Consider the following 23,653-nt stretch of genomic DNA (forward strand, 5'->3'; position numbering starts at 1 on the left):
ACATCACCTAATTCCTGGTACTTTCCTCTGTGCCTTATTTGATGGCACCCATGCCTCTCCTCCCCCAGCCCACGACCCAGCAAACTCCAAGGGCTGGAATTCAAAAGATGGCATCAGCTGTGCCATATGCATTTTGGGAAATTATACCTTTAGGATCTATTTTAAAGGGCTGTCACCCAGCCATCGGCCCCCACACATGCAGCTCAGAGCAGTAGCATGCAGAAATCAGCCGTAGCACACTTGTCCTGTAGGTCAGAAGCCAACCCTTATTTTATTCAAATGTGTACAGGAGATGGGGAAGGAACAGGACCACACGGTACTGTGGCAGTGTGCACAAAAGCCACCGTCAACATCTCATCCAGGCTCCGCTGTCCTGGGCTGTCCCTTAGGCAGCTCCTTGGAGCTTGGTCTGGATGGATGGAGTCTTGGAAGAGACCTCATGAAACCCAGACCTCCCGGTCAACCCTTCTCCACCAGGGCTGACCATGACATTTGCACCATGGGAGGGCAGGTGGGGAAGGCCACCAGGTCATTTGAATGGGGATGTTTTCTTTGCTGGTCACATAGTCTTTTTTGAAGCAACCCAGTTCTTGCAAGCAGATGTCTTCCAAATGGTCAGAGCAGCCAGGGAGGCAGGGGCCTATTCACCCTCCACGAGCTCTCCTCACTCTCCACGAGCTCTGTGCTTGAAATCAGAAGCCAAATTCAAGGGCAGAATCCCACCTCAGGTCCACTCTGCCTCATGCAACACACGCACGCATGCACGGAGGCACAGACACGCTCTCAGTGGGCCTGAGCTCACTTCATGTTTCTCTCGATCCAGTCCTTAAAAGGCAGCACCTTGCTGAAGGCCGTGTAGAGGCTGTGGCTGCACGTTTTGTCATAGCTCCAGCTGACCAGCCCCACCAGATGCCAGCGCGGCTCAGGGGACGCCTGTCCCGGGAAGGACACAGCCGCGATGCCCCCCGTCTCTGCCGTGCAGATGTCAGAAGGGGCGGCGGGGTCCCGGCTGGCACAGAACATGTTGTCCGTGACACTCACTGGGATGCCGTGCTCTTCATGCTGCTCCTCACACATCAGCGAGTCCACCACCCTGAACACCCCCGAGCGTAGCATGTCGTTCTTGTAGCCGGGGGTCCTCACGTCTGCCAGGACGTTCCAGCCGGCCACGGTGATGTGGGCCTCCTGGAAGGCGGTGCTGAGGTCCCGGGTGGCCGCGAGGCAGATGGGCTGGACGCGGGTGCTGATGCGAGCCTTGTCCAGGAGCTTCAGGACGGCGATGTCAGCGTCCAGCAGGATGGGGTCGTAGTTGGGGTGCAGAATGATTGCAGAAATCTACACGTGAAAGGAATGGACAGCAATGGTGAGCTGTCCACTCCTCAGTGGACAAGACCAGGAAAGCCTTGGGGCTGAATTATCAGGAATAAATGTCTTAAGAGACAGTTGCAATTATTTGGAGATACTTTACCCAAAGGATCATAGAAAGCAATTTGCTCTGTTTCCAGGGTTGCAAACTGAAATGCCTACTGGGGCCTGGCTGATACTTTAAATAAGTGGAGTGGAAAGGTGAGGCTGCAGGCAATGAGAGCACACACTCCATCTAGAGTGGGCAATTGCCACCTGGCTCCGGCTGACCACTGCCATGCAGTAATGGGGCCAGCATTCTAACTCTGAAACCTGATTTTTAAATGTTGGTGAACAACTGATTTAAAAATGATATGTTAGCATGATTGAAACACAAACCCCTACAGGCTACCAGTTGGCAATCCCAAGTCCACTGTAAACATTTCATTTATCTTCAACCCAATCAAATAGAATGTTCCACAGACTTTTCCACAAGTCTTCCCTGACTGTCCCAATGCTTGCTGATCACTCTTTGATGGGGGCCTCTAGAAGCTTACATCTGTGATACCTTCTACCATTTTATGTATTTTTTCTATTATTCCACCTACATTTGGGTTAATTTCCTCGGGGCTTCTCTTGAATTGAACTAATCATGATACACTAGTCTGTCTCTACCACTACTAGCCTGTGGACTCTTTAGGGCAAAAACCATGGATGGATGGATGGATGGATGGATGGATAGGTGGGTAGGTAGCTAAAGGAGATAGAGGGAAGGAGGCAGGCAGGGAAACAGAGAAGAATATTATAAATTGATTTGGAATATCTTGGATAAAACCGCTCTATGTCCTCAAAGCCCACCCAGTACAGTGCCCTAAACATAACAGGTGGTTAACTTTTGATGACCACAATGAGAGATATTTGTTACTATCTTATTTTTAAAACAATTAAATGGAAAAAAAAAGACTCTGTAATCTTTCTAGATGCTCCCTCCTTATAGTTGTCAATATGAAATACTGGGTACCTGCTACATGCCAGGCTTTCTGCTGGGTGCCAATGTGCTAAGGTGAAGGACTGACACCATCACTGCTCTCCTAAAGCTGGGAGTTTGCTGAGCCAGAGGTCCAGGGTCTACATTGTAACCCTCTCTTACCCGCAAGCTCTGGATGGTCTTCTCATCCCGGTCGTCATCCCGGTAGAATTTCCCCAGCACAACTTTGAGGTCTGCTGTCTTGACCATGGTGACCTTCCCCAGGTCAGTTACGCAGTGGGCAGCCACCACCACGGTCCGCTCATTCACCAGGGCACCGCTGCAGACCAGGAGCCACTCATCCTTGTGCAGGCTGCCCCCATGCACCCCGCTGACCCTCCGGTAGATGGCCGCCTGCCACGGCCAGCGCAGCCCCTGGGTCTTCGGAGCAGTGATGTTCTCTGTTTTCCCACAGACTACAGAGAAAGCAGGGGCTCAGTAAGATCAGCTCAGAAGAGAAATGTGTCACACAACCAAGAGAGCACAAACCCATCGGTGTCATGACTAAGACTGTAAATTGTGGGGTTTTTTCCACTTTATTAAATATTAATCAATCACTTTGCCATAGTTGGCTATAAAGTCTGGGGTAAAGATTGGAGACTTCCAATCCCAGGCACTTACTGGGCAAGTTGCCTAATCTCAAAAGCCCCAGTCTTTTGCTTTCAAAATGGATAGAGTAATAGCAATCACCTCACAGGGTGAGATGATGTATAAAACCAGTTAGACTTCAAATATTATGACTATCATTATAAAGGTGACCACCATGGACTAAGCCATGTTGCTTTCCTTTAACAAAGAGGATGGGAAGGTAGCTTAGGATGTGCAAGACCCTATTCCAAACACGTCTACATATTATCTCAGTAATCATTATAACATTATGAGTAATTAATACCTCATTATCTATATATATAAAAGCCTAGTGACTGAACGGTGGACCGAACAGAATGACCAGTCGACCAGTCGCTATGACATGCACTGACCACCAGGGGGCAGACGCTCAACGCAGGAGCTGCCCCCTGGTGGTCAGTGCACTCTCACAGTGGTAGCGCCACTCGGCTGACCAGGATGAGTGGCTGCTCTTGCAGTGGCACGAGCAGTGCTCCCACAGCAGGCCGATCCCTACAGGCCATGCCCCCCACCAGTGCACGAATCCGTGCACCGGGCCTCTAGTCTAATTAATAACAATAACTTAATTAATACCATTGATTAATGAGGATGACAATTGGGGCTTTGACAGGGTAACCAAGATGACATAACTAGAAGCTATCTGACACCTTTAACCCCTTCTCCACTTGCTTTTTAATGACTGCTCTCTCCCTTTTCTCCAAGTAAATATAATAGAATTAGCCACAAGAAAGTATGCCCCATCCCCAAAAAACTATCTAAGATTCAATGAGTTAATTTCTCCTGGGTAATAAGTTTAAGCCACAGGAAGGAAACTCTAACTAGAATTTCAGACATCACCAAGCTAGGGAAAGTATTAAAGTACCATTCCTTTGGTCAAGGAACTTCCCCCCACCCCTCTGCCCCCCACCCAAAAAAAGGGTTAATGACTTTTCACAGGCTGCCGTGTAGGATGTAAGCTGCCCAAGCCTAAGGATGAACCTTGACTCACTAGGGATGCAGGACGGGGCACGCCCACTCCACTTCCCAGTTCTCAGACAGGTCCTCCGGCTGCTGCCCAGGCGGCGGTAGAAAGGCGAGATGCACTCATACTGGAGCTGGGTGTGCAGATGTTGGTACCCAGTGGGCAGGTCTCCAAAGGGAAGGGCTGGCTTCTTGGTAGGGTCGCCCTGCAGTTTCTGCTTGCTGAAGGTAGATGAGTACAGCTGGTGTAACGGGGTCTCCCTGCATCGGGGCACATGGATACAGAGAGAGAACAAAGTGAGACAGTCACTGTGGCCTTTTTAGTTCCATGCCAATCCCCATGTGGATATTTGTTTACATTCAAAGAAAGCAATGGATTCTGTCTCTCTCCTTCCTTTATCTCCCCTTTTCTTTCATTCTCTGTCTCTCTTTCTCCTTTCCTCTCCCGGCCTCCCTCTGCATTTTATTCTCCATTTCCATTTCTGGCATGTCTCCAGCTGTCAAGGATTTTAACCAAAGAAGATAATATCTGACATAATAGCTGCTATCCAAAGGAACACTAACATGCACACACACAAAAATTAAATTAAACAGGAAAGGGAGTTAATTTGAATGGGAGAAATCCAGACGTCTATTTTTTTTCTCTAACCGTTATCATAATGGGGCAATATCAGAAATTGGCTTGAACTAAACTGAGTTGCTACAGTAGCTTGATTTAGCAATTAGTGGATGTAATTAGTACACCTCGGAGAATAGAGCTTTCTCTCAGGGCACATTGATTGGGAAAAATATCGAGTGTTGTGTGTAAATGTCAAAAGGTTTTTTAAATGAGCCCCGAAGTTGAAGCCCCCGGAGACCACTTGGGGATTCTTGGGGGAGATGTACGCACATCGTACAGCTTGTGTTCATTTTATATCGGTGCATAATGGCTGTTAACTGGAAAGTTAGAATTCCGTTAGGAATCAATGTGCTCATCCCGGCTTATTGAATGGAGGGAGGAAGCCCAGAAAGGTAGGTGGGAGTGCCTGAGGGCACACAGGAAGCTAAGCCGGTACCCAAGGCAGCACTTAGCAGTCATGATTCCCACCCTGCTGTCTCTACTGCACCGATTTCATAGCATCTAAAGTGATTTATTTCAGCTGTCTCTACAGGGATTTGCTCAGAGCAGATATTCAATGCCCATGGATTTCATCAGAGAGATCCTCAGCTCATGTTCAGAACCAGGTCTGCAGCTCAGAGAGCTCCCGGATTTGCAAACAAGCTCACCTCTTGGGCCATCTGCTGAAGGCCTACACTGCCTTCAGGGGTTCCTGGGTAAGCCTGGCTGCTGGAGATTGGCATATCCCTGCTCCAGCAGCCTGTCTTCCAGAAAGATTCTTAAAACCAAGTTTTAGGCTTGCTTTCTTATCTACATGGGACACCTGACACCCGGGCCCCTGACCTCCCATTACAAGTGCTTTTAAAATGCAAAGCTGGGGTTTTTTCTGTTAACAGCTCTGGCCTCCTCTATGAGATGTCTCCTTGAGAAGGACAGGTGGGTCAGGCTTATCCCACTGGCTGAGGGTCCAACCCAGGTGGCTCACAAAGATCAGAAAAGGGGGTGGAATCTGGATTCCACTGCCACTGCCCCCACGGAAAGGCCCTGCCTGAAAAGGGAAAGACAGACATGGAGTGAGACAGCTGCAGGAAGAGGGAGAGACTGATGAATATTCTGCTGCAAGAACATTTCAGGTCACGTAGTTGGGGTTGGGGTCAATTCTACTCACTTATTGTTACTATTTCCAAAAAAATTATTACTGACAGGTGTGCATAAGGCTAAGGTGTTTTGCTAAGGCCTTTACATAGACTTAAAGTTTCGTGCATAAGAGAACAGACCCTGAAGACTTCAGACCCTGAAAACCCTGCATTTGCATCTTGGCTTTGCCATTTCTTCTACCAATGTGACCTTGAGCAAGTTCCTTAATTTCTCTGAACCTCAGTTTACCCATCTGTAATAGAAATGGTAATAAAATGTATAATAAAATGATAATAAGATCTACTTTGGAGATTGTAGTGAGGAGTAAATGAGCTGAAAGATATAAAGCATTCGGAAGAGCAACGGGCACACCGCCAACACCCAATCAAAGTTAGTGTTGCATTTAATCCTTACACAGGACTGAAGTTATTATGATTACTCTTCTTTTTCAAAAGAGGAAATGAAAGGCTCAGCAAGATTAGGAACTTGCTAAGGATACCCAGTTCTAAAGAGAGAGACCAGGTCTTGAACCCTTGTTTGCCCATCCAGTTCAGTCATTCAATAGATGTTTATCAGGGGCCTCCTCCTCAGCCGATCAATGATTCTCTCTCATCATTAATGTTTCTATCTCTCCCTCGCCATTCCTCTCTGAAATCAATTAAAAATATATTTTTAAAAGGTGAAGCACAGCAAAGGCCAGAGAGCACTAGATAAAGAAGTCAGCTCAGGGTCAAGGTGGAGGAGAGGGGTTGCTTGTTTTTAAAGGACAGTCAGGGAAGGTCTCTTTGCGAGGTAAAAGCTGACCAGAGAACTGGAGGAAGCAAGGCATTAAACCTCATTGAAATCCAGTGGAAGCAGCCTCCAGACAGAAATGCAAATGCTGTGGAGCAGATCTGTGCTTGGAGGGCTATGGCAAAAGCAAGGGGGCCGTGTGGCTGCAGAGGAAAGAGTGAGGAGAGGATGCTGGGAGATGAGATGAGAAGAGTATTTCCTACAAAGGAAAGGAGTAGAAATGGGTCTGTTCTCTCCCTACTGGGTGGTGCCCTTCTGTCCTTCCAGGAGTAAGGCAGGGTGGGTGTACTCGAGGGTTCAAAGTCCTCCTCGGGGTAGGCATTCATCTCTAGTTCCTGGGCTCCACCAGCCTGCCTCATCTGGTTGGTTACTACCAAGAACATCTTCCTGAGCCACAGCTGGCTGCATCTGGCAGGAATGCCATCTCCCTAGGAGCTGCCATAATAAATACGTAGACATTTCAGGAAGAGTAAAGTATGGAAATCCAGTTCATCAAAGATCATCTTCAAGTCTCACTTCCCAGCAGCCACCTACTTTCCCAGGATCCAGCGAAATCCAACCATTGCTACCTCTTGGCTAAAGGCAGCTGGCTAACCAGCCACTATCCAACAAGCCCTATTCTCTCATGCCAATCAGCACTGATGTCCCTAAGAAACCCGAGCTGCGTGGCCAAACATAAGTGGGCAAAGGGGAGGGAACCTTCATGTGCCTTCACCTTCAGAGGCGAGCTCACCTGGACTGAACCTGCATTGGAAGAACTCTCCGTCTCACCAGGTCTGAGATCTTTGGTTCCCGGCAGGCTAGGGATAAAAGAGACAGCGCTGGAGATTCTTGTTCCATTTTAACTGCTCCTGTCATTCAGTGCAGACGCCGACCTGACCACCTTTTCTGGACACCGCACGTTCCCCAGGCTCTCGGAGGTGGGACGTGTGCAAGCTTGGAGAGCTTAGCAGAAACACAACTGATACCCCCGCTGAAGAGCCCAGGTGTACACTTCGGAAGAGCTCTCCACCTGTGTGGTTTGGAACAATGGCGGCTAACAGACTAGGATTATCTGGACACATAAGTAGTATTTGCAAACTTGGTCAAAATGGCATAAAAGTCAAAGCGAAGGTTCTGAAATCTAGCCCAACAAAGGGAATTACAAGGTTCTCATGTAAACGCAGATAGCAGTGTCGACCGGCACGTCTTAAGTAACTGACTCCTCCACGTCGCTTCCTTGCAAGGAAGGCTCCTAACAACCCTTTGAGGGCGAGTCAAAGCCCAGTTTAATTTTCAAGTCTTTTCTTCTTCCCCAGTAAAAAGAAATCCTCCCCATGTCACTTTCTCAATCAAGCAGCCAACATTCATCTCATTAGCAACCTAGAAAATTGGGGTTGTATTAACTTGTAAGAGAAGAGTTGACAAAAATCTCCACGGGCATATGGGACACCTTTTCCATGCTTAATGAAACCAAGAATTGGGGAGTTTGTGCTGGTGGGGATGAAAGTCGCTTCTGGCTTGAGTCTAAAGGGATTTATTCCTTTCACAAACCACCCTCTTTCATTCCTTTTTCCCATGATTAGGGTTGTTGACAAATACCCAGAAGGGAAAGTGGAGGACTGAGGCAATTATCTGGATAATCTAGGCCAAGGACATACCCCCACTGCCAAGGGGTAAGGGCCAAACTCCTCTATACAACATTCCTTTGTTTTCTGGTCCCCAACCACCTTTTTTCATTTATCTCCCAGATTGCCTCACTTTGAGTTGACATGATTCTTTCACTCCTGCCTATCCTTCTTTTCTTCTCCTCTGTTTTCCAACTAGATTATCGCTCCAGCTCCTCTTCGCCTCTACAAATCCTCCCGAGCCACCCAGACGGGCTCCAAGCCTCCTCACTGCGTGCAATTGTCCCTGCTCCAGGCATTAGGGTCATTCCCTTCTCTAAAAGTGCACTGCCCATCTGTTCTTGGAGCTCTGCCTTGGATGGTCAAGGGTTTTCTGCCTTTTAAAGGTGCTGGTAAACATTTTAACATCTCAAACCTCCCTCCACCTAGGCTGGCAGCAATGGTGTGTCCATCTTGTTGTTTCATTTCCTGCACGAACTTCATGTTACATAGAGAGGAGATAAATGTAGCTATAAAAAATGCATCTCGATTGCTTTGATCCAGTCCTTGGGTTTGCATATTGAAACTCAGCCCTGTCATCTTTCCTAAACTGCTCTGATAACCACATACTGTTCTCGATCACATCAAGATGTTGTGATTAGGATGAGCATGTATTGGTCACATCTTCACCTTTTTGGCGGTCCCAAACAGAAGCAAATGTTTTTAGGGATGGTCTCCAACCTAAGATTAATAAATATATGGTTCCAGTGAGGACTCAGGGAGAAAGGAGTTTTCCCAGCAGCTCAAACACATGGATGGGAGCTACCGAAGTCCAGCAACTCCACTTCTCTTTCTGTAGACTTCGGAAATCTTTGCAAGTTACCTTTTATGCAGATGGGCTGCTTCCCTGACCACGCTCCACTCTGCTGGCAAGTTCTGTTCTCGTTGCCACTAAGAACATACGAGCTGTTACAGAAGAAGGAGAAGACGGTGCCAACTTTTGCATGGCGCCCATTGATGAGCCCAGGGCCTCCCGTTATTTTCTTGTATCCATTGACTGGACCCCCGGGGTCCGAGCAGTTTCTTTCTTCAATGACTAGAGCGAGAATGAAAGAACAGGAGAGCTATTAAAAGTCTGAAGCCTTCCATTTTAGGATCGAATCTTTTCACGTTTAACTGAATGAAAAAGGCAGTGACACGGAGCCTGCTAACAATGGCACTCAACGGAATTACCAAGAGAACATGCACAATAGAAAATGCATGTATTAGTCATATCTTCACCTTTTTAAACAACTTATTTTTAAATAAAAAAAATTTCATTCTCTATGTAAAGAAATTTGACGCCACGACGGGCTCTCATATGATCATGTTCATTTCTTTCTCCAAGTGTGGGAGCTGGGCAGGCCTGGACAAAATAACCATTTCACCTAGATTTTATGATCTGTATGGAAGGGTTATTGTTTTTCAGTGTTGTTATATTATCTCTAAAGCTTGGGCAATTAAACTAGATTATTTCATATTTGTGTTGTACCTAGAAAGTAGAACCGATCATAAACAAGAGTGAATATATGATAAAAACACAGAAAAATAAAGAGTGCATATATGAACTGAACTTAGATTTTAGATTTCATCTTCAGGAACATGAGTATGTTGAAAGTTATAGTTAAAAGTACTAGAGCACAATATAAATTCAGGGGTACAACAAATGCCCTTGATGTCCCAATATTACTTTGCATCTAAACACTTACCAATATTCATTACAAAGTTATTTCTATTCTCTAATTCAGTTAGACAGCTAGTTAAAGTAGAAAAAGCATCACCAGCTATTCTGAGCACTGAACAGGATATTAGATATATCCTGGAAATATTCTATCAGATAGATCACATATTCTTCTCAAGTGGATTGTGACACAATACTAAATAATACTTGCCTAAGGACACAAAGCAAGTCCCCCGAAGACTCCAATCTTTAGTTACTGAGCTTCAGTACCAATTACTCTATTAGCCCCCCTAGTCTCTTTTTTTCCTTCCCCCTTTTTTTATTGTTGACAGTATTACAGATGGCCACCAATTTCACACACACCCCCACTGAGCCCCATTCCCCCAAGTCCCTGGCCCACCCGAGGCTTTCACCATACTATTGCCTGTGTCCACTGGTCATGCCTACATGTATGTAAGTTCTTTGGTTAATCTCTTTCCGTTGTCCCACCCCCTGAGATATAGCAGCCTGTTCCATGCAGCCATGCCTCTGGGCCTGTTTTGTTTGTCAGTTTATCCTCGTTTCTTTTTAATCCTTTCTTCTAAGACACAATCTCCATCATGCAATGCAATTATGCATTTGACATTCTTTTCTTCCCATAATTGTTCCAATTACCTTTCAAGCAACTTGCCTCCAGGCAAGAAAAGAATCTCCATTCAGATAACACTTTAAAAATATTTGAGAACTAAAGTTAATTATTTCCTAAGTTCAATTTGGCCAGGCTGATGATATCAGCTAAATTACAGGTTGTTTACTCTAAGATTACCGACAGACCAAGCAGTGGCTGATCTCAATGATACTCTGCTTCTGGCCTATATAATATGAGCAGTCTCCCTGGTGGGTGAGTCCAAAGCCAATCAGAAGTGTTAAAAAATAAAAAAAAAGTCACTGAGTGAGCTGTAAAAAGTTCCTATAATGGTATAGGGAGTGCAGTGTACTTTGTGAACTCAAAAAGTACCTGTGGCCCTGGCCGGTGTATATCACTGGTTAGCGTGCTGGCCTGTGCACCAGAGGGTGGTGGGTTCAACTCTGATCAAAGGCATGTACCTGGGCTGCAGGTTTGATCCCCTCCACCCCCCTCACCCTCATTGGGACACATGCGGGAAGCAACCAATCAATGTGTCTCTCCCACACTGATGTTCTTCTCTCCTCTCCCCTCCCCTCGATGTTCTTCTCTCCCCTCCCCTCTCCTCCCCTCCCCTCCGCTCCACTCCTTTCCCCTCTCCTCCCCTTCCCTTCCCTTCTCTCCCTTTCTTTCTTCTCTCTCTCCCTCCCCCTCTCCACTCTCTCTCTAAAATATCAATGAAAAAAATGTCCTCACTCCTTGAGTGAGGATTTAGAAAAAAAGGAAGGAAAGTACACATGGACTCAAAGCGCCAGTGCCTGTATTTCCAGGAATGGAAGAAGAACGCAGAGGAAGCACTCCACCCTGCTTCCGTGATGGCGTCACCTTCTGATAGTACAGACTCATTCAATGCTGAACATGCAGCTCATCAGCAACCGACAGGAGTCCACAGACTGCAATCATCTTACTAGCATGGTGTGTTATACCTGCAAGTTTTAGAAAATGGGGTAGTTGCCAACATAAAAATCAAAAGAGTTCTCATAAAAATCTGTATTAAATTCAGGTCTGGAAACCCTGGGCCTGTATCCCCACGTGGCAACAATCAAGTGTCATCGAGAAGTAGCTCTTGCTTAGATGGAGGCTGAATTCTTCACGTGGCCACAGCCCCCCTACCCACTTCCCCACCCCTCCCCAGCTGCCTGGCTCTGCAGGCACTTGAATCTGTGGCCAGTTAGCTTATCAAAGGGTGATGATTTGTTAATTCAAGTGTAGTTCTTCATCTATTTTGAGCTTTGCTTGCTAGAGCTTATGGCCAAGAAAGATTAGGTGATACCCAAGACCAGTCCTGAAATACTGAAAGATGGTGAACTGTACTGAAGCCACATCAGTCTCAGCAGAAGATAAGAAATCCCTTCAACAGTGAGCTTGAGGGTAGGGGTCTTCTCTCCTTGGATGTAGGTACTGCCATAGTCCACTAGGCTCCCACCCATAATTTCCTATGTGCAGAATTCTCATACACTTAATGTGGGTGTAACTAGCAGGAACCTTGGAGAGTTCTTGAGCCCTTGGAGGTAAGAAAGCTTTAGGACAATTCAGGTCCTTTGTTTCTCTCCAGAAGGAGGCTTTACAAGAAGACTTAAAGAGAAACAGCCTCAGGATGCACAATCAAGTCTGCCAAGGCTGAGGAATTCAGCTGTATTTCTGTCATTCTTAGATGCATATTCTTTTACTATATGATATGTCTGACCTGAGGTCACATGAATATTTTTCCTGTCGTATTTCTTTACGCCAACCCCCAGAAAAGCTATCCTTATATCAACAGTGGGTCTTAAACTTGATGAGATCCTAGAATGGAGAACTATTATTTGGTTTTAAGTTACTGTTCATGGAATGTCACCAGGACAGATAGGAGTAATGCTTCTGAGTTGGGAGTCCACTGGAAGGCAAGGCTCTATGACTAAAATTCAAGAGAAATACAGACAATGGAAACAGACAAAGGATCCAGATAGTGTAGTTGTTTGACATTGCTTAAAAATAATTATACTGAATATGTTCAGGAAAATAAAAGGTAAAATTTCAGTAGAAAATGGAAAATCTTGAAAAATAACCAATGGACAAATCTAGAACTGAAAAGTTACAACAACAGAAATGAAAAACTCAGTGAAGGAGTTTAATGGAAAATCAGATACAGCTTAAGAGTATGAATAAACTAAAAGATAACTTTAAAAAATCAGAATAAAGCCCAAGGTAGAAAAAGGTGAAGTATGTACAGAAAAAGTAAAGGACACGGGGCACACATTGAGAAGGTTAATAAATACATGTAATTGGCATACCAGAAGGAGAAGGGAGAAAGAATGGAACAAAAACAATATGTAAAGAGAGAATATCTGAAAAATATAAAGCAGATGAAAGACTTCAACCTACAGATTTAGTGGTACAAAGCCCAAAGCCAGATAAACATGAAGAAAGCCACACACAGACATAATACATAAAACCGTTAAAAACTAAAACCAAGAGAAAAAAAATTTAAGCAGCCAAAAGTAGAAAAGGAGGCTGGAAAAACATACTTGAATATAATTATTCTCATCATCTCTAGCTTATAACTTTAAAAATGAGTTTTGCTTCCTTAGACTTTTTTCCAAATTTTATAGTCAGAAAATGTAACCCTAAATGTTTGTTATTCATTTTGTTGTTGTTTCTGTTTGTTTTTTGTTGTTGTTGTTGTTGTTTGTTTGTTTTAAGTATCAGGGAAAATGGTTTGGGTCCAGACCTTTCTTTTGTTTCCGTATTCTCTCCACCCCATGCAAATCTCTTATCATAGAGTAATCCAAATCTGTATGAACTCAAATTTAAAAGAGTTCTGTTTCCAGATGCTGGTGAAAAAAGAATGGCTTCCAGGATCAGCTAAATACAGGTTCAAATAATCATTTGGTTCCCCAGTGTCCAGAACAAGTACACAGTAAGTGCTCAATAAATATATGTTGGTGGATGGAATGGATAGAATGAAATTTGTTCATTTTTCCACTTAATGCACAAGGGTTTCTCATCTGTAAAACTGAATAATACCATTTATCTGTCTGGGCTGGTTTAAGGAGTAATTGAACTAGCATATAGCCTCCTTTTCCCTTGTTTGCCTTTATTTACAAGGCTTCCAACAGCTTTAAAAACCAATGCCCCAAATTCATACACATTAAAGAAAAATCCACAAAGTAATCTAAAAGCCCATGATTGGTCCTATTGGAGTAACAGGCAATATTCCACTCTATTTTCTGGCCTCTTGGTAATGGCTACCCGTGATGGGCTTCCAGACCTGGGTCCAGTGTGTTGACGAGGGCTTCTGGGTACCAACCATGGTCTCTGTACATTCATCTCTTTTAATCCTGCACAACAAAGCCTTAAAATTAGAATCCTGTATCAAACGTCCAGGGGACATTATTCTCTCTTCCATCTCACTTGTTTTCAAAGCTGGTCATCCTCCTAGGATGCTTTGAAGAGAATTCTAAGACTTCCTCCATCCATTCTCTTCTCTCCTGTTGGGTTATAGACCATCAGTATCTCATCAGAGCATCTCCCCAGGGTTAGATTTCAAAACAAACTCTACCGCCAACCCCTGCTATCCCTACAGGTTCTCTTTTTAGAAACCTTTGTATCTGCCCATTAAATAGATTCATGGTCCTTTTCTATTTGATTTTTCAAGGCTTTGTGTTTCATTTCTCCTCAGAGGGATGGGTGTTTCCAGACAAAGTCAAATGAGAATTTAAAACATCTGCATCCCTGGTCTGAAGGAGCATCAAGCTCCTGCGTTGCTAAGTAAAAATAGTCCATGATGAATAATAAATAGCCCACTGCCCCATTGCTTTTGTGACTCACCCCAGGGACACAAACACATTAAGTTTAGTGAGCCCTTGCAAGCTATTTCGTGAGCAAGAACAGGACTTGGGAGTCCATTTTTTCTGGGATATTATTTCATATAAACATTTGAGGAAAGATCTTCTCCACCTTTGTCTTCAGTTTTTCTCAGGACACCAGTATGCGGTGGTTTGCTGTGGTACCACTTCATGGCCACGCAATGGCTTTGTGATCCTTTTCATAGTGAACATTATGGGTGCTCCACCCAGGTCCGTGTTCATCCTTTTTACCAGCTCAACTTCTACATGTGAGTTTATTGCTGAGAGCCGGCACCTGCCACCTTCAGAGGCCTGCCCTCGGGCATGGGCACCATCTTGCCCATGTGAGGAACTGAAAAATGCCTCCATTTCTATTCCCCCCATGCACACCTCAGGGTTGCCTGTAGCCAATGACTGATAGACATGAATACAAAAGCCCAACTCCTGATCCTCCAGGTGTCCTTTAACTCCCCAGCACCCCCATGGGATGGGGCAAGGCTGGGACTGGAGCCCTGCATGCCTTTCAGCACTCAGGGAGATCTCAGGGAGGTTGACTGGCAGGGCAACTAGAGAGGCTGGATCTCATCAGAGGGCCCCACCTCCACAGATAGTCTCGGGCTCCAGGCCAGCCCCACCCCAGCAGAGCTGTTTTAGCTGAGGGATCAGGTGCTCTGAAACAATGGGCTTTCCCAAGCTCCATGGTGCAGTTCTAAAATCCACCATCGGAGGACTCTCCCTACTGATTTAGTGCTGTCTGAGTAAAGCCAGGGAACTCTGTACAACCGTGGGACACAGAGGAGGCCCCAACAATGACTGACACTAAAGTTCTTAGGACGCTGAATGATGGGCCTTAGGATTGGATCTAAGTTGGTTTAAAACAAGTCAAGTTGTATCTTTTGCTCTCCTATCTGATTGGAGATGGTACCACAGGGAACCACCGCATACTGTTGTCCTGAGAAAAACTGAAGACGAAAGATGGAGAAACTCTTTCCTTAAATGTTTACATGAAATAATATCTCGATACTGGGTAGCTGAGATGATCGGGTCTAGAACATCTAGGAGAAATGGCCATGATGATGAAGACATGAGGGAATATGTCAGAAAAATGTGGAGACATTTTAGGAAAAGTGGCCCTTCAGGGCACACGAATATCACTTTTTCTGTGCCCTCCAGTCAGGTCAATTATATAGAATGTGGCAAAAGGAAGTCCACACTCTTCATCCCTAACCTAGGGGTGGCCTCACCTCCCTATCACCCTGATGATCACCAAACTCAGCGGTCAGATCCCAGCAGTGACAAGGAAACAGGCCCCTCCCTCCATTACATCACTGTCCATCCACATACCCTTGTTCACAAAATATCCTTTTCTGAATGAATCTTGAGTGTTAACAAGATACACCAGATGCCCATGAATATCTCTCTTTTCCTGTTGCTTCAGTTTCAAAGCTGTAAGTTTAACTTTGGAGACAAGATCAATAAAAATCCCCCCGGAACCAAAGAATCCAGTCACTGCTGTGTCTTTTGGAAGTCCAGCCCGTGGTTCTTCTAATAGAGAAAGACTCTGAAGCGTGTGGCTTATTGATTTCACCGACTTTCTTACTCCGTACATTTAATGAGTGCGTCCTCTGTGCCCAGTAGGATAAGGCATGGACAGATGTTTTCTGCAACTTTAACACAGAAATGTTTAGCTTAAGTCCTAGAAATGATGTCAGTTAAGGCTTGAGACATCTCAAGGTTCTCCCCAGCTTCACTTAAGCACTTATAAGCATATTCCCCAGGTGTTCAGGGGAGTAGCTATATGTGTGTGTGTGTATGTGTGTGTGTGTGTGTGTGTATGTATTTTTTTTCATTAGCACCAATTTATCCTATGAGATTAGTGCCTTCCTTAAATGTGCTTCTAAAATTACACCAGAACAAAGGACCCTAACCAAGGAATAAAGTAAAGATAATCATGGGGACCTTAAATGAATTTGAATGGGGAGTGCGGGGGTCTCAGGAAATATTAGCCAACCCCAGCAGTTAACCTGAGTTACAACAAATATTTTATCAGGTACAATAGCTAGAACTGAGTTGATACCACTTAGCCTGCTGTATTTACTGAAAGAAAACATCTTAATCTGCAGGCAGGAACCTTGGGTGAAATGAAATGTTCCTGCTGAGGAGGATGGGGAGGAGAAAAGAAAAGAAATCAGGGTATTATTGTGTCTTTTTTTTTTTTTTTAATGTTTGTTAATCCTCACCTGAGGATATTTTTCCATTGATTTTTAGAGAGAGTGGAAGGGAGGAAGAGCTAGAGAAAGAAACATGGATGTGAGAAAAACACATCAATTGGTTGCCTCCCGCATGTGCCCCAACTGGGCCCTGGGATGGAGCCTGCAACCGAGGTACATGCCCTTGACCGGAACCCTTCAGTCCATGGGCTGACGCTCTATCCACTGAGCTAAACCAGCTAGGGCTATTATGTCTCTTTAGGAGCTGCATGAAAGCTATAAGAGTATCTGAGTGTTTCAGCAAAGACAACAGAGCCAAAGCCAACAAAATTCATTACCCCCATTATCTAGCTGGGAGCCTGAGGCGCGTGAGTCTCAATTCTTAGCTGCGCTTGGTGTCCACCCACTCTCACTCATCACCCAAAATCAAGGAAACAATTTGTGACAGAACTTCGGTCCTGTTTGGAAAAGGCATTAACTTTCTCCCTGGGGCTTTGACTCCTGATGGAAACGTGATTTTTCACGAGAACATCACCCAGAGACAACCCGCCGGGCTCCCCCTTGTCCTCATTTTTTCCTGTTCAGCTTACATTTGAGTTCGGTGCCTCTGGACCAGATCCAGTTCTCTTTTACTCCCACAAGGGTCTTCCCCAACCAGGAATAACAACACCAACTGGTGATGTAATCCCCATTGAGAATCCTTTTTATCGCTTTCCAGCCCATGGTATCTGCCCCCTGCTGCTGTCCAGCCCTCCGCGGGTGTGTGAGAGAGACAGTATCCGTGTGAAATTATGCTTGGATTGCACACACTGCCCTTTATTCATCCGGCAGCAATTTGGAGGCTGAGGCTCACAATTAGCTATTTGATCTTAATCAGTATTGTCCATGGTCCCGGGTACACCGTGTCTTTCGGATACCACGTTTCCGGTGTCAGGATGGCCTAGTTAATTAAACAGCCGAAATGGCCTGCGCCTAAGAGACAAGTCAACGTTGAAAAATCTTTTGATTTTTCATTTTATTTTGGTTCAAAATCACCCGGACGCATCCTCGTTTGGTAGAGATGGTAACCTTTGTAACTGGTAGACACTCTGCTGTCCTCTAACTAATGGATCTGCTTGGTTAGAGTCTTCTTGGGGCACCCCCGCACCTCAGAAGGTTTCTGAGTTGGCTCTGGGTGTGTATTGGGGGTGGGTAATAACACTAAACTACTGGGGGAAATGTCCCCCAGCAGTGTTCCTAGTCCACCTTACAATGAAAATGGCCCAAATTGAGGAATTCTGCTGCTAGTCTTGGGGATAAAGAGAATGGCCTTGCAGAGGAGGCTGGGGCTACTGTGCACATCTGAATCCTAAGAGATTACGGATTCTCACCGCCCTCTTAGGAGTTCTCATCACCACCATCACCGAAGGCCTTACTAGAGGAAGTTGATGTTGGCAACTGGGCGGCACGTGACATGCTCCTCTGCACTTGAGAAAGGCTAAGATTGGAATTGTTCTGTGGTTCTGCCACATAGAAGGAAAAAATCTATGCTGCATAGCCCTGCCTTATTTCCTCCGGTACCTAACAGACACTCAAAGGTTTAGGCTGGATGCATGTGTAATGCGGGGAGGATAACAATTCCTAACCCACGGGGATGTTGTGACAATTAAACAAGACAATGCCGCATAACGCACAGAGCCTGACGATGAACAGAGAGAATAACTACAGCTGTTGTTGTTTTAATGCTTGGATACCAACAGGGAAGCCTTGTGTTTTACGAGGAAGCTTTCCTCTTCTGAATCAGAATGAGGGGCAGGGAGCACATGCCCCACGAGGCAGGAACCATGAAGGAAAAGTGGGGGGCTCTCCAGCCTTTGTCAAGGGGCTGCAGTCATACCGGGAGTCCAGGGTGGCAGGGATGTTTGTTTCCATCAGAAGTTAACTCTGTTCTGCTCTCATCTTCTACTCTTTGCACCCTCTTCCCTCTTCCTCCAGCCCATCCCAGTAATAATGGGTTACCACTTAGTCCAGACCCAGAGTAAAAGCTGCCTCCTGCACCAAGCTCTGCCTCAGTGAGCTCGCCTGCCAAAGCCAAAGCCGCGAGGGCCTTGGCAAGGCTCATGCTTTTTATTTTTTTTATTTTTTTTTTTTTGCCCTGTCTATCCCTCTAAGTCTAATAAAAAACCTAAGTGATGTTCTGGAGTCCTGGTCTCCCCTATGACCACCAGGGGGCCGACATACGCCCACCACATGTTACATGAGCAACGACTGAAAAACCACATGAGGAAAAAGGGAGGCCGAGCAGATAACGGGATGCTGGGGCAACACGCTCTGGAGTTTCCAGCTCCTCCCGACACGATTCCACCGATCATTTCTAAGCGCCCCCTTGCTGGGCTGCCCTGGCTGCGAAGGCTCCCCGCCCATCGTGCCCAGCGTGGGTGTCCTCTCCTGGGATCCAGGATTCCTTTATGACAATGGCATTGGTTGTGTCTGCTTGCCCTTTTAAAACCAGAACTTTCTCGTCTGCAGGCAGGTACAGCGGTGGCGATGCTTCGTGTCTAGCAATGATGTGGGAAGGGCGGTTCATAGCAGTTCACAGAGGAGCCTTAGGGTGTTGTGGGAAGAATTTCCTTAAGGAGCCCTGAGGAAAGTTTGCCATAGTCATCCAGTTTGTAGGAACCAGTGCTGTTGCCCTACCTCTTTCCCTGGAGAATCCCCTGCTCTCTGCCAGTGGCCATAATAGGGGCCTGGAATAGTGAGAATCATGGCTCCTTGACATCAGCTCAGTGCCTTATGTCATTCCATCCCCACCAACGTTCTGAGAAGTACTTGGTATTATTGTTCTGAACGTTATAAACTGAGACTCTTGGGAGTTCAATGACTTGTTCAAGGTCCCCTGACGGATAAACTTCAGGCTCAGAGCCAAGCCCAGGTCTTTCTGTCCTCTGGGCCAAGCTCTTCCCCTGGAGTGCACCCTGTCACGATGGGCCAAGGTGCTCCCGTGTTCCAGATACTGAGGATAAGATAGGGCTCTGGACCCAAAAGCCAGCCAGTGAACTGACTTTATAACCCCTCAGCTGAGAGGTCCTAGAGCAGCGGTTCTCAACCTGTGGGTCGCGGCCCCTTTGGGGGTCGAACGACCTTTCACAGGGGTCGCCTAAGACCATCGGAAAACACAGATATAATTACATATTGTTTTTGTGATTAATCACTATGCTATAATTATGTTCAATTTGTAACAATGAAATTGGGGGTCACCACAACATGAGGAACTGTATTAAAGGGTCGCGGCATTAGGAAGGTTGAGAACCACTATGCTAGAGCCTACTATTTCTCTGTGATGGGAGAGGGGACTGCGACTCATCGGGGGTCAGTGGTAACGTTTCCATGAAAACTGCAGATCTCCTGACCGCTTATTCTGATGAGAAGCACCGGTCGCCCCTTTGAAGCTGAAGCAGAAAGTGTGCTCTCCTCCTGGGCGCTTTCCTCCCAGCCCTGGGGACAGGCTAGTGGGAAACCTCCTGCCGATCCAAACCCCAGAAACAACCAGATTCCCCGTCTTCCTTTAATTGGTGGAGGCCATTGTGCTGTGTTCCAAGGCGCGGCAGAGCCCGCAGTGTGAGCTTTGTGCCCGAGAGTCAGCCGGGTTCAGCGCGCTTCATTGGGATGCAGGGGGAAGGCCCGGCCTCGTCAACTGGGCCAGAGGAACAAAGGCGACATGGAAACTGGAGCAGGCGATGAATCCCCCGCTCTCCACTTTTGCAAAACAGGATTCCGACCCTTTACTTAAGAACTTATTTTGTCCTTGTGTTCCATACAAAGAAACAGGAAACTTCAGAGGAAAAAAGGGGCCCCAGTTTCTTACATGGTGGCCCAAGGAGGTTGGGGTCGTGGAGGGTGCTGGCAGGAGGCTGGCTTGGCCCCAACGCTGATGGGGGAGCCACTCCCCCCGTTTCGATTGCTCTCAGAGAAGGTCACCTGGGAGCAGGGGAAAGCTGTTCTTTCTTGGGAACAAATTAATGGGAAGTCTGAGCATAGCAGCATTTAAATAATGTATCTGCGGCTCTCATGACCTCTTACCAACTAAACACTGATTGTTTCTTATTCTTTTTAATAAAAATATGTTTTTTATTGACTTTAGAGAGAGAGAGGAAGGGAGAGGGATAGAAAAGATAGAAACATAGATGAGAGAGATACACCGATCGTCTGCCTCCTGCATGCTCCCTACTGGGGATCGAGCCTGCAACCCGGGCATATGTACTGCCTGGGAATCGAACCATGACCTCTTGGTTCATGGATCAATGCTCAACCACTGAGCCACACTGGCTGGGCGATTATTTCTTATTCTTTATCTACTGCCCCAGGAAGTCCCAGGGAGAAATGCCTTTCAGACCCACGGAATTCCTTAGAAAAATCAATCCACTTCCAGCTTGGCCCAGTTTCTGAAATGCAACTGCTAGTTCTTATCTCAGGACAACTGTCCATAACGGCTCATGTTGAAATCGGTTAAACCTTTCAGTGACCACTTTTGGGACAGCTCTCAAAAGTGTAATGCTCCATATCCTTCGAACTAACAGCTCAACAGCTACAGATTTATCTTACAAAACTACCTCCACACGTGAACCAAGAAAGATACGCTAGGGCAGTCATGGTGGCTCTCTTCACAATAGGAAAAAAAACCAAACACGAGAACAGGTGCACCTGAAGGAACTGGATGAAGAGATGACTGTGTCTACATCCACACACTGGAATGAGCAGCTGTTTTTTCAAATGAGTGAAAAACATGGTTAAGGCTTGTTTCAAAATTGCAAGGTAAAGTGCCACAGACAATTTTCGTGATGTTTCCCTCATTGACTTAGTTGGAGCTCGCGCTGAATTTCCCAGGAGGAAAACCAAACACCTACACCTTATAGAAAATAATCAGGCATTTGAACCAACATGGACTGACAGGGAACACATATCCATGATCCCGGCCCTGAAAACAAGTTGTAAATAGTATGTGTGCTTTAATCTGCTTTTGTTTAAAACAGGGGTTCTCAATCTTGGCACGACTGACATTTGGACAAGATAACTCTTTTCGGGGGGTGGGGGTCGGTTGGGGTTCTGCCCTGTGCATTGTAGGATGTTTTGCAGCACCTCTGGCCTCTACTCATGAGATGCACCCCAACTCCGCAATGATGACAAACCAACCATGTTTCTGGACATCAACTGAAGGTCCCCTGGGGGTGGGAGTGGGGAGCAAAATCCTCCCCCAGTTGAGAACCAAAGGTTTAAAATGATGATATATAGACAACTTCGGCTTGCACACCCTAGAAGAAAGTCTGGAAGGGTACTCATTATGTTGTCAACTTCTGGGAACCAGGCTTGGTCAGGAAAAGCAATGTTCTCTTTCTATTTCACACATCTCTCTGCTGTGTGATTGTTGTTACAAGTATGTACCTCTTCTACAATTAACTAGAAAACCGACTGCTATTCCACTCCCACTGACAGGCACGCACATCCGTCAGGATTCTCTCTGGAAAAGAGCGACAGGTGGGCCTCGCCTGGGAAGGCAGGTCCTTGGAGAGGACTCGATGATGAGACACAATAACCACACCCATCAACTGGTCGCATCAAGTCTCACCAAGCCCTGCAGTGAGATCGCGTCTGAGAGCTTGTGAGCGACGCGGGGAATGTGAGATCCTCGCCTCCACTTTTGAATTGGATGGGCCCCTCTCCTGCTCCCAGGAGCATCTAACGCTTCCCCGGGACTTCAGGAGGACAGAGCATTAAAGCAGCAGCGTTGCAGGGTTGGTACAACGTAAATAAAAGATAGATTTCTCACTAATATTTGCTTCTGTTCTTTTAAAGCTATTTTCAAAAAAATACATTTCTGGAATCCAGGCATGTTTGGGTTTCTTGTTAATCTTCAAAGCATTTCCTCCGAGGAGATAGTTTTAGTTCATTGATACACTCATGAGAAAAGCAATAAAGATTTTTCCTCCCTTTTTTTGTTTTTTTTTTTAGATGATAGACTGCTGTGGGGGGAAAAAAGGTTAAGGTTTGTTCCGAAATGACAAGGTGAAGTGCCACCGACAATTTTCATGATGTTTCCCTCGTTTTGTTAGTTGGAACTCATGCTGAATTTTCCAGAAGGGAAACAAAAAACTGAAGCCTTATAGAAAGCAATCAGACTTTTGGTTCCCACATTGATGCCAGCAAATGACTTATCAACTATCCACCACCAATGCCTTCACCCAGTTACAACTACCGGCGGCCACGGGAATTCTGGGTTTGGAAGAACATTTTGAAAGTGGCCAGGGAGCACTCTCTTGTCCATCTATGCTGACGTTTTGAGTTGAGACAGTTTGCGAATCGAGTTATGAATCAGTTCATAATGACATATTTTATATTCCTTTTCATTATGGTTGTGTTTTGTTTTGTTTTTTTCAGGAAAGGATAACAGTGCTGGGAAGTCCATTTCTGGCTCATAAACTAAGCATGAATATTTTACTCACAACCTTTGGACCAATTTTTTCCCCTCCCTAATAAGAGACTCTTAAAGACATTGTAGCATATTTAGAGTACTTTACTTTTCTCCATCCAATCTTACCTTTTATTTATCGATAATGTGCAGTTACTTCATCAAGAAATTGAGCCTTCTCTCTTTTTTTGTTCCCTGCCCTGACTCTCAGGATTTGCCACTGTCAAGACTCCAGAATCACTCTATAAACCAAGTCTTGAAACAAAGAGAAAGCAACCTTTCTTTTCTCTGCCTTGCACACAACACAGCAGGCTGAAACGAGGCAGGAACCATGAAGGGAAATGCCATTTTCCAAGCATCTGGCATAGCCACCCTTAGCTCTGCTAGGCCAAAGCGAAGCAAGCGCTGCTCTTAGCGGAACACAATGGCACACTCAAGGACACCCTATTGAAACCATCCATGGCTCCCGTCTGCATGGTTTGCAAGGATAATTCGTGAACTCAATTAAAAAATGTATGAACTTTATAGAAAATGTTACCCTTTGTGACAGCATGGACGGACCTGGAGAACATTATGCTAAGCGAAATAAGCCGGTCAGAGAAAGACAAGTACCATATGATTTCATTCATATGCGGAATCTAATGAACAAACTGAACTAATGAGCACAATAGAGACAGACTTATAGATAGAGAGCAGGCTGTTGGCGTTGGGGAGGGGGA

General features: G+C 45.7%; 1 protein-coding gene across 5 annotated transcripts in view; it reads right to left on the reverse strand.

The window, feature by feature from the left end:
- Positions 1–257: 257 nt before the first annotated feature.
- The window catches only part of PAMR1 (peptidase domain containing associated with muscle regeneration 1), a 138,664-nt gene continuing 115,268 nt past the window's right edge, over positions 258–23,653 (reverse strand). For all 5 annotated transcript variants that reach the window (XM_070427790.1, XM_070427795.1, XM_070427794.1 and 2 more), the window contains 5 exons: positions 8,955–9,167; positions 7,219–7,285; positions 3,987–4,219; positions 2,495–2,787; positions 258–1,335 (listed from right to left, as the gene is read on the reverse strand). In XM_070427790.1, coding sequence (XP_070283891.1) covers positions 799–1,335; positions 2,495–2,787; positions 3,987–4,219; positions 7,219–7,285; positions 8,955–9,167 — 1,343 coding nt within the window. In that variant the 3' untranslated portion in view covers positions 258–798. The remainder of the gene's footprint in view (positions 1,336–2,494; positions 2,788–3,986; positions 4,220–7,218; positions 7,286–8,954; positions 9,168–23,653) is intronic.

The sequence above is a fragment of the Myotis yumanensis genome, unplaced genomic scaffold (genome assembly GCF_028538775.1).
Source record: "Myotis yumanensis isolate MYYU_CA2020_CCGP unplaced genomic scaffold, mMyoYum1.0.hap1 SCAF_10, whole genome shotgun sequence".
In the NCBI taxonomy this organism is placed as follows: domain Eukaryota; kingdom Metazoa; phylum Chordata; class Mammalia; order Chiroptera; family Vespertilionidae; genus Myotis; species Myotis yumanensis.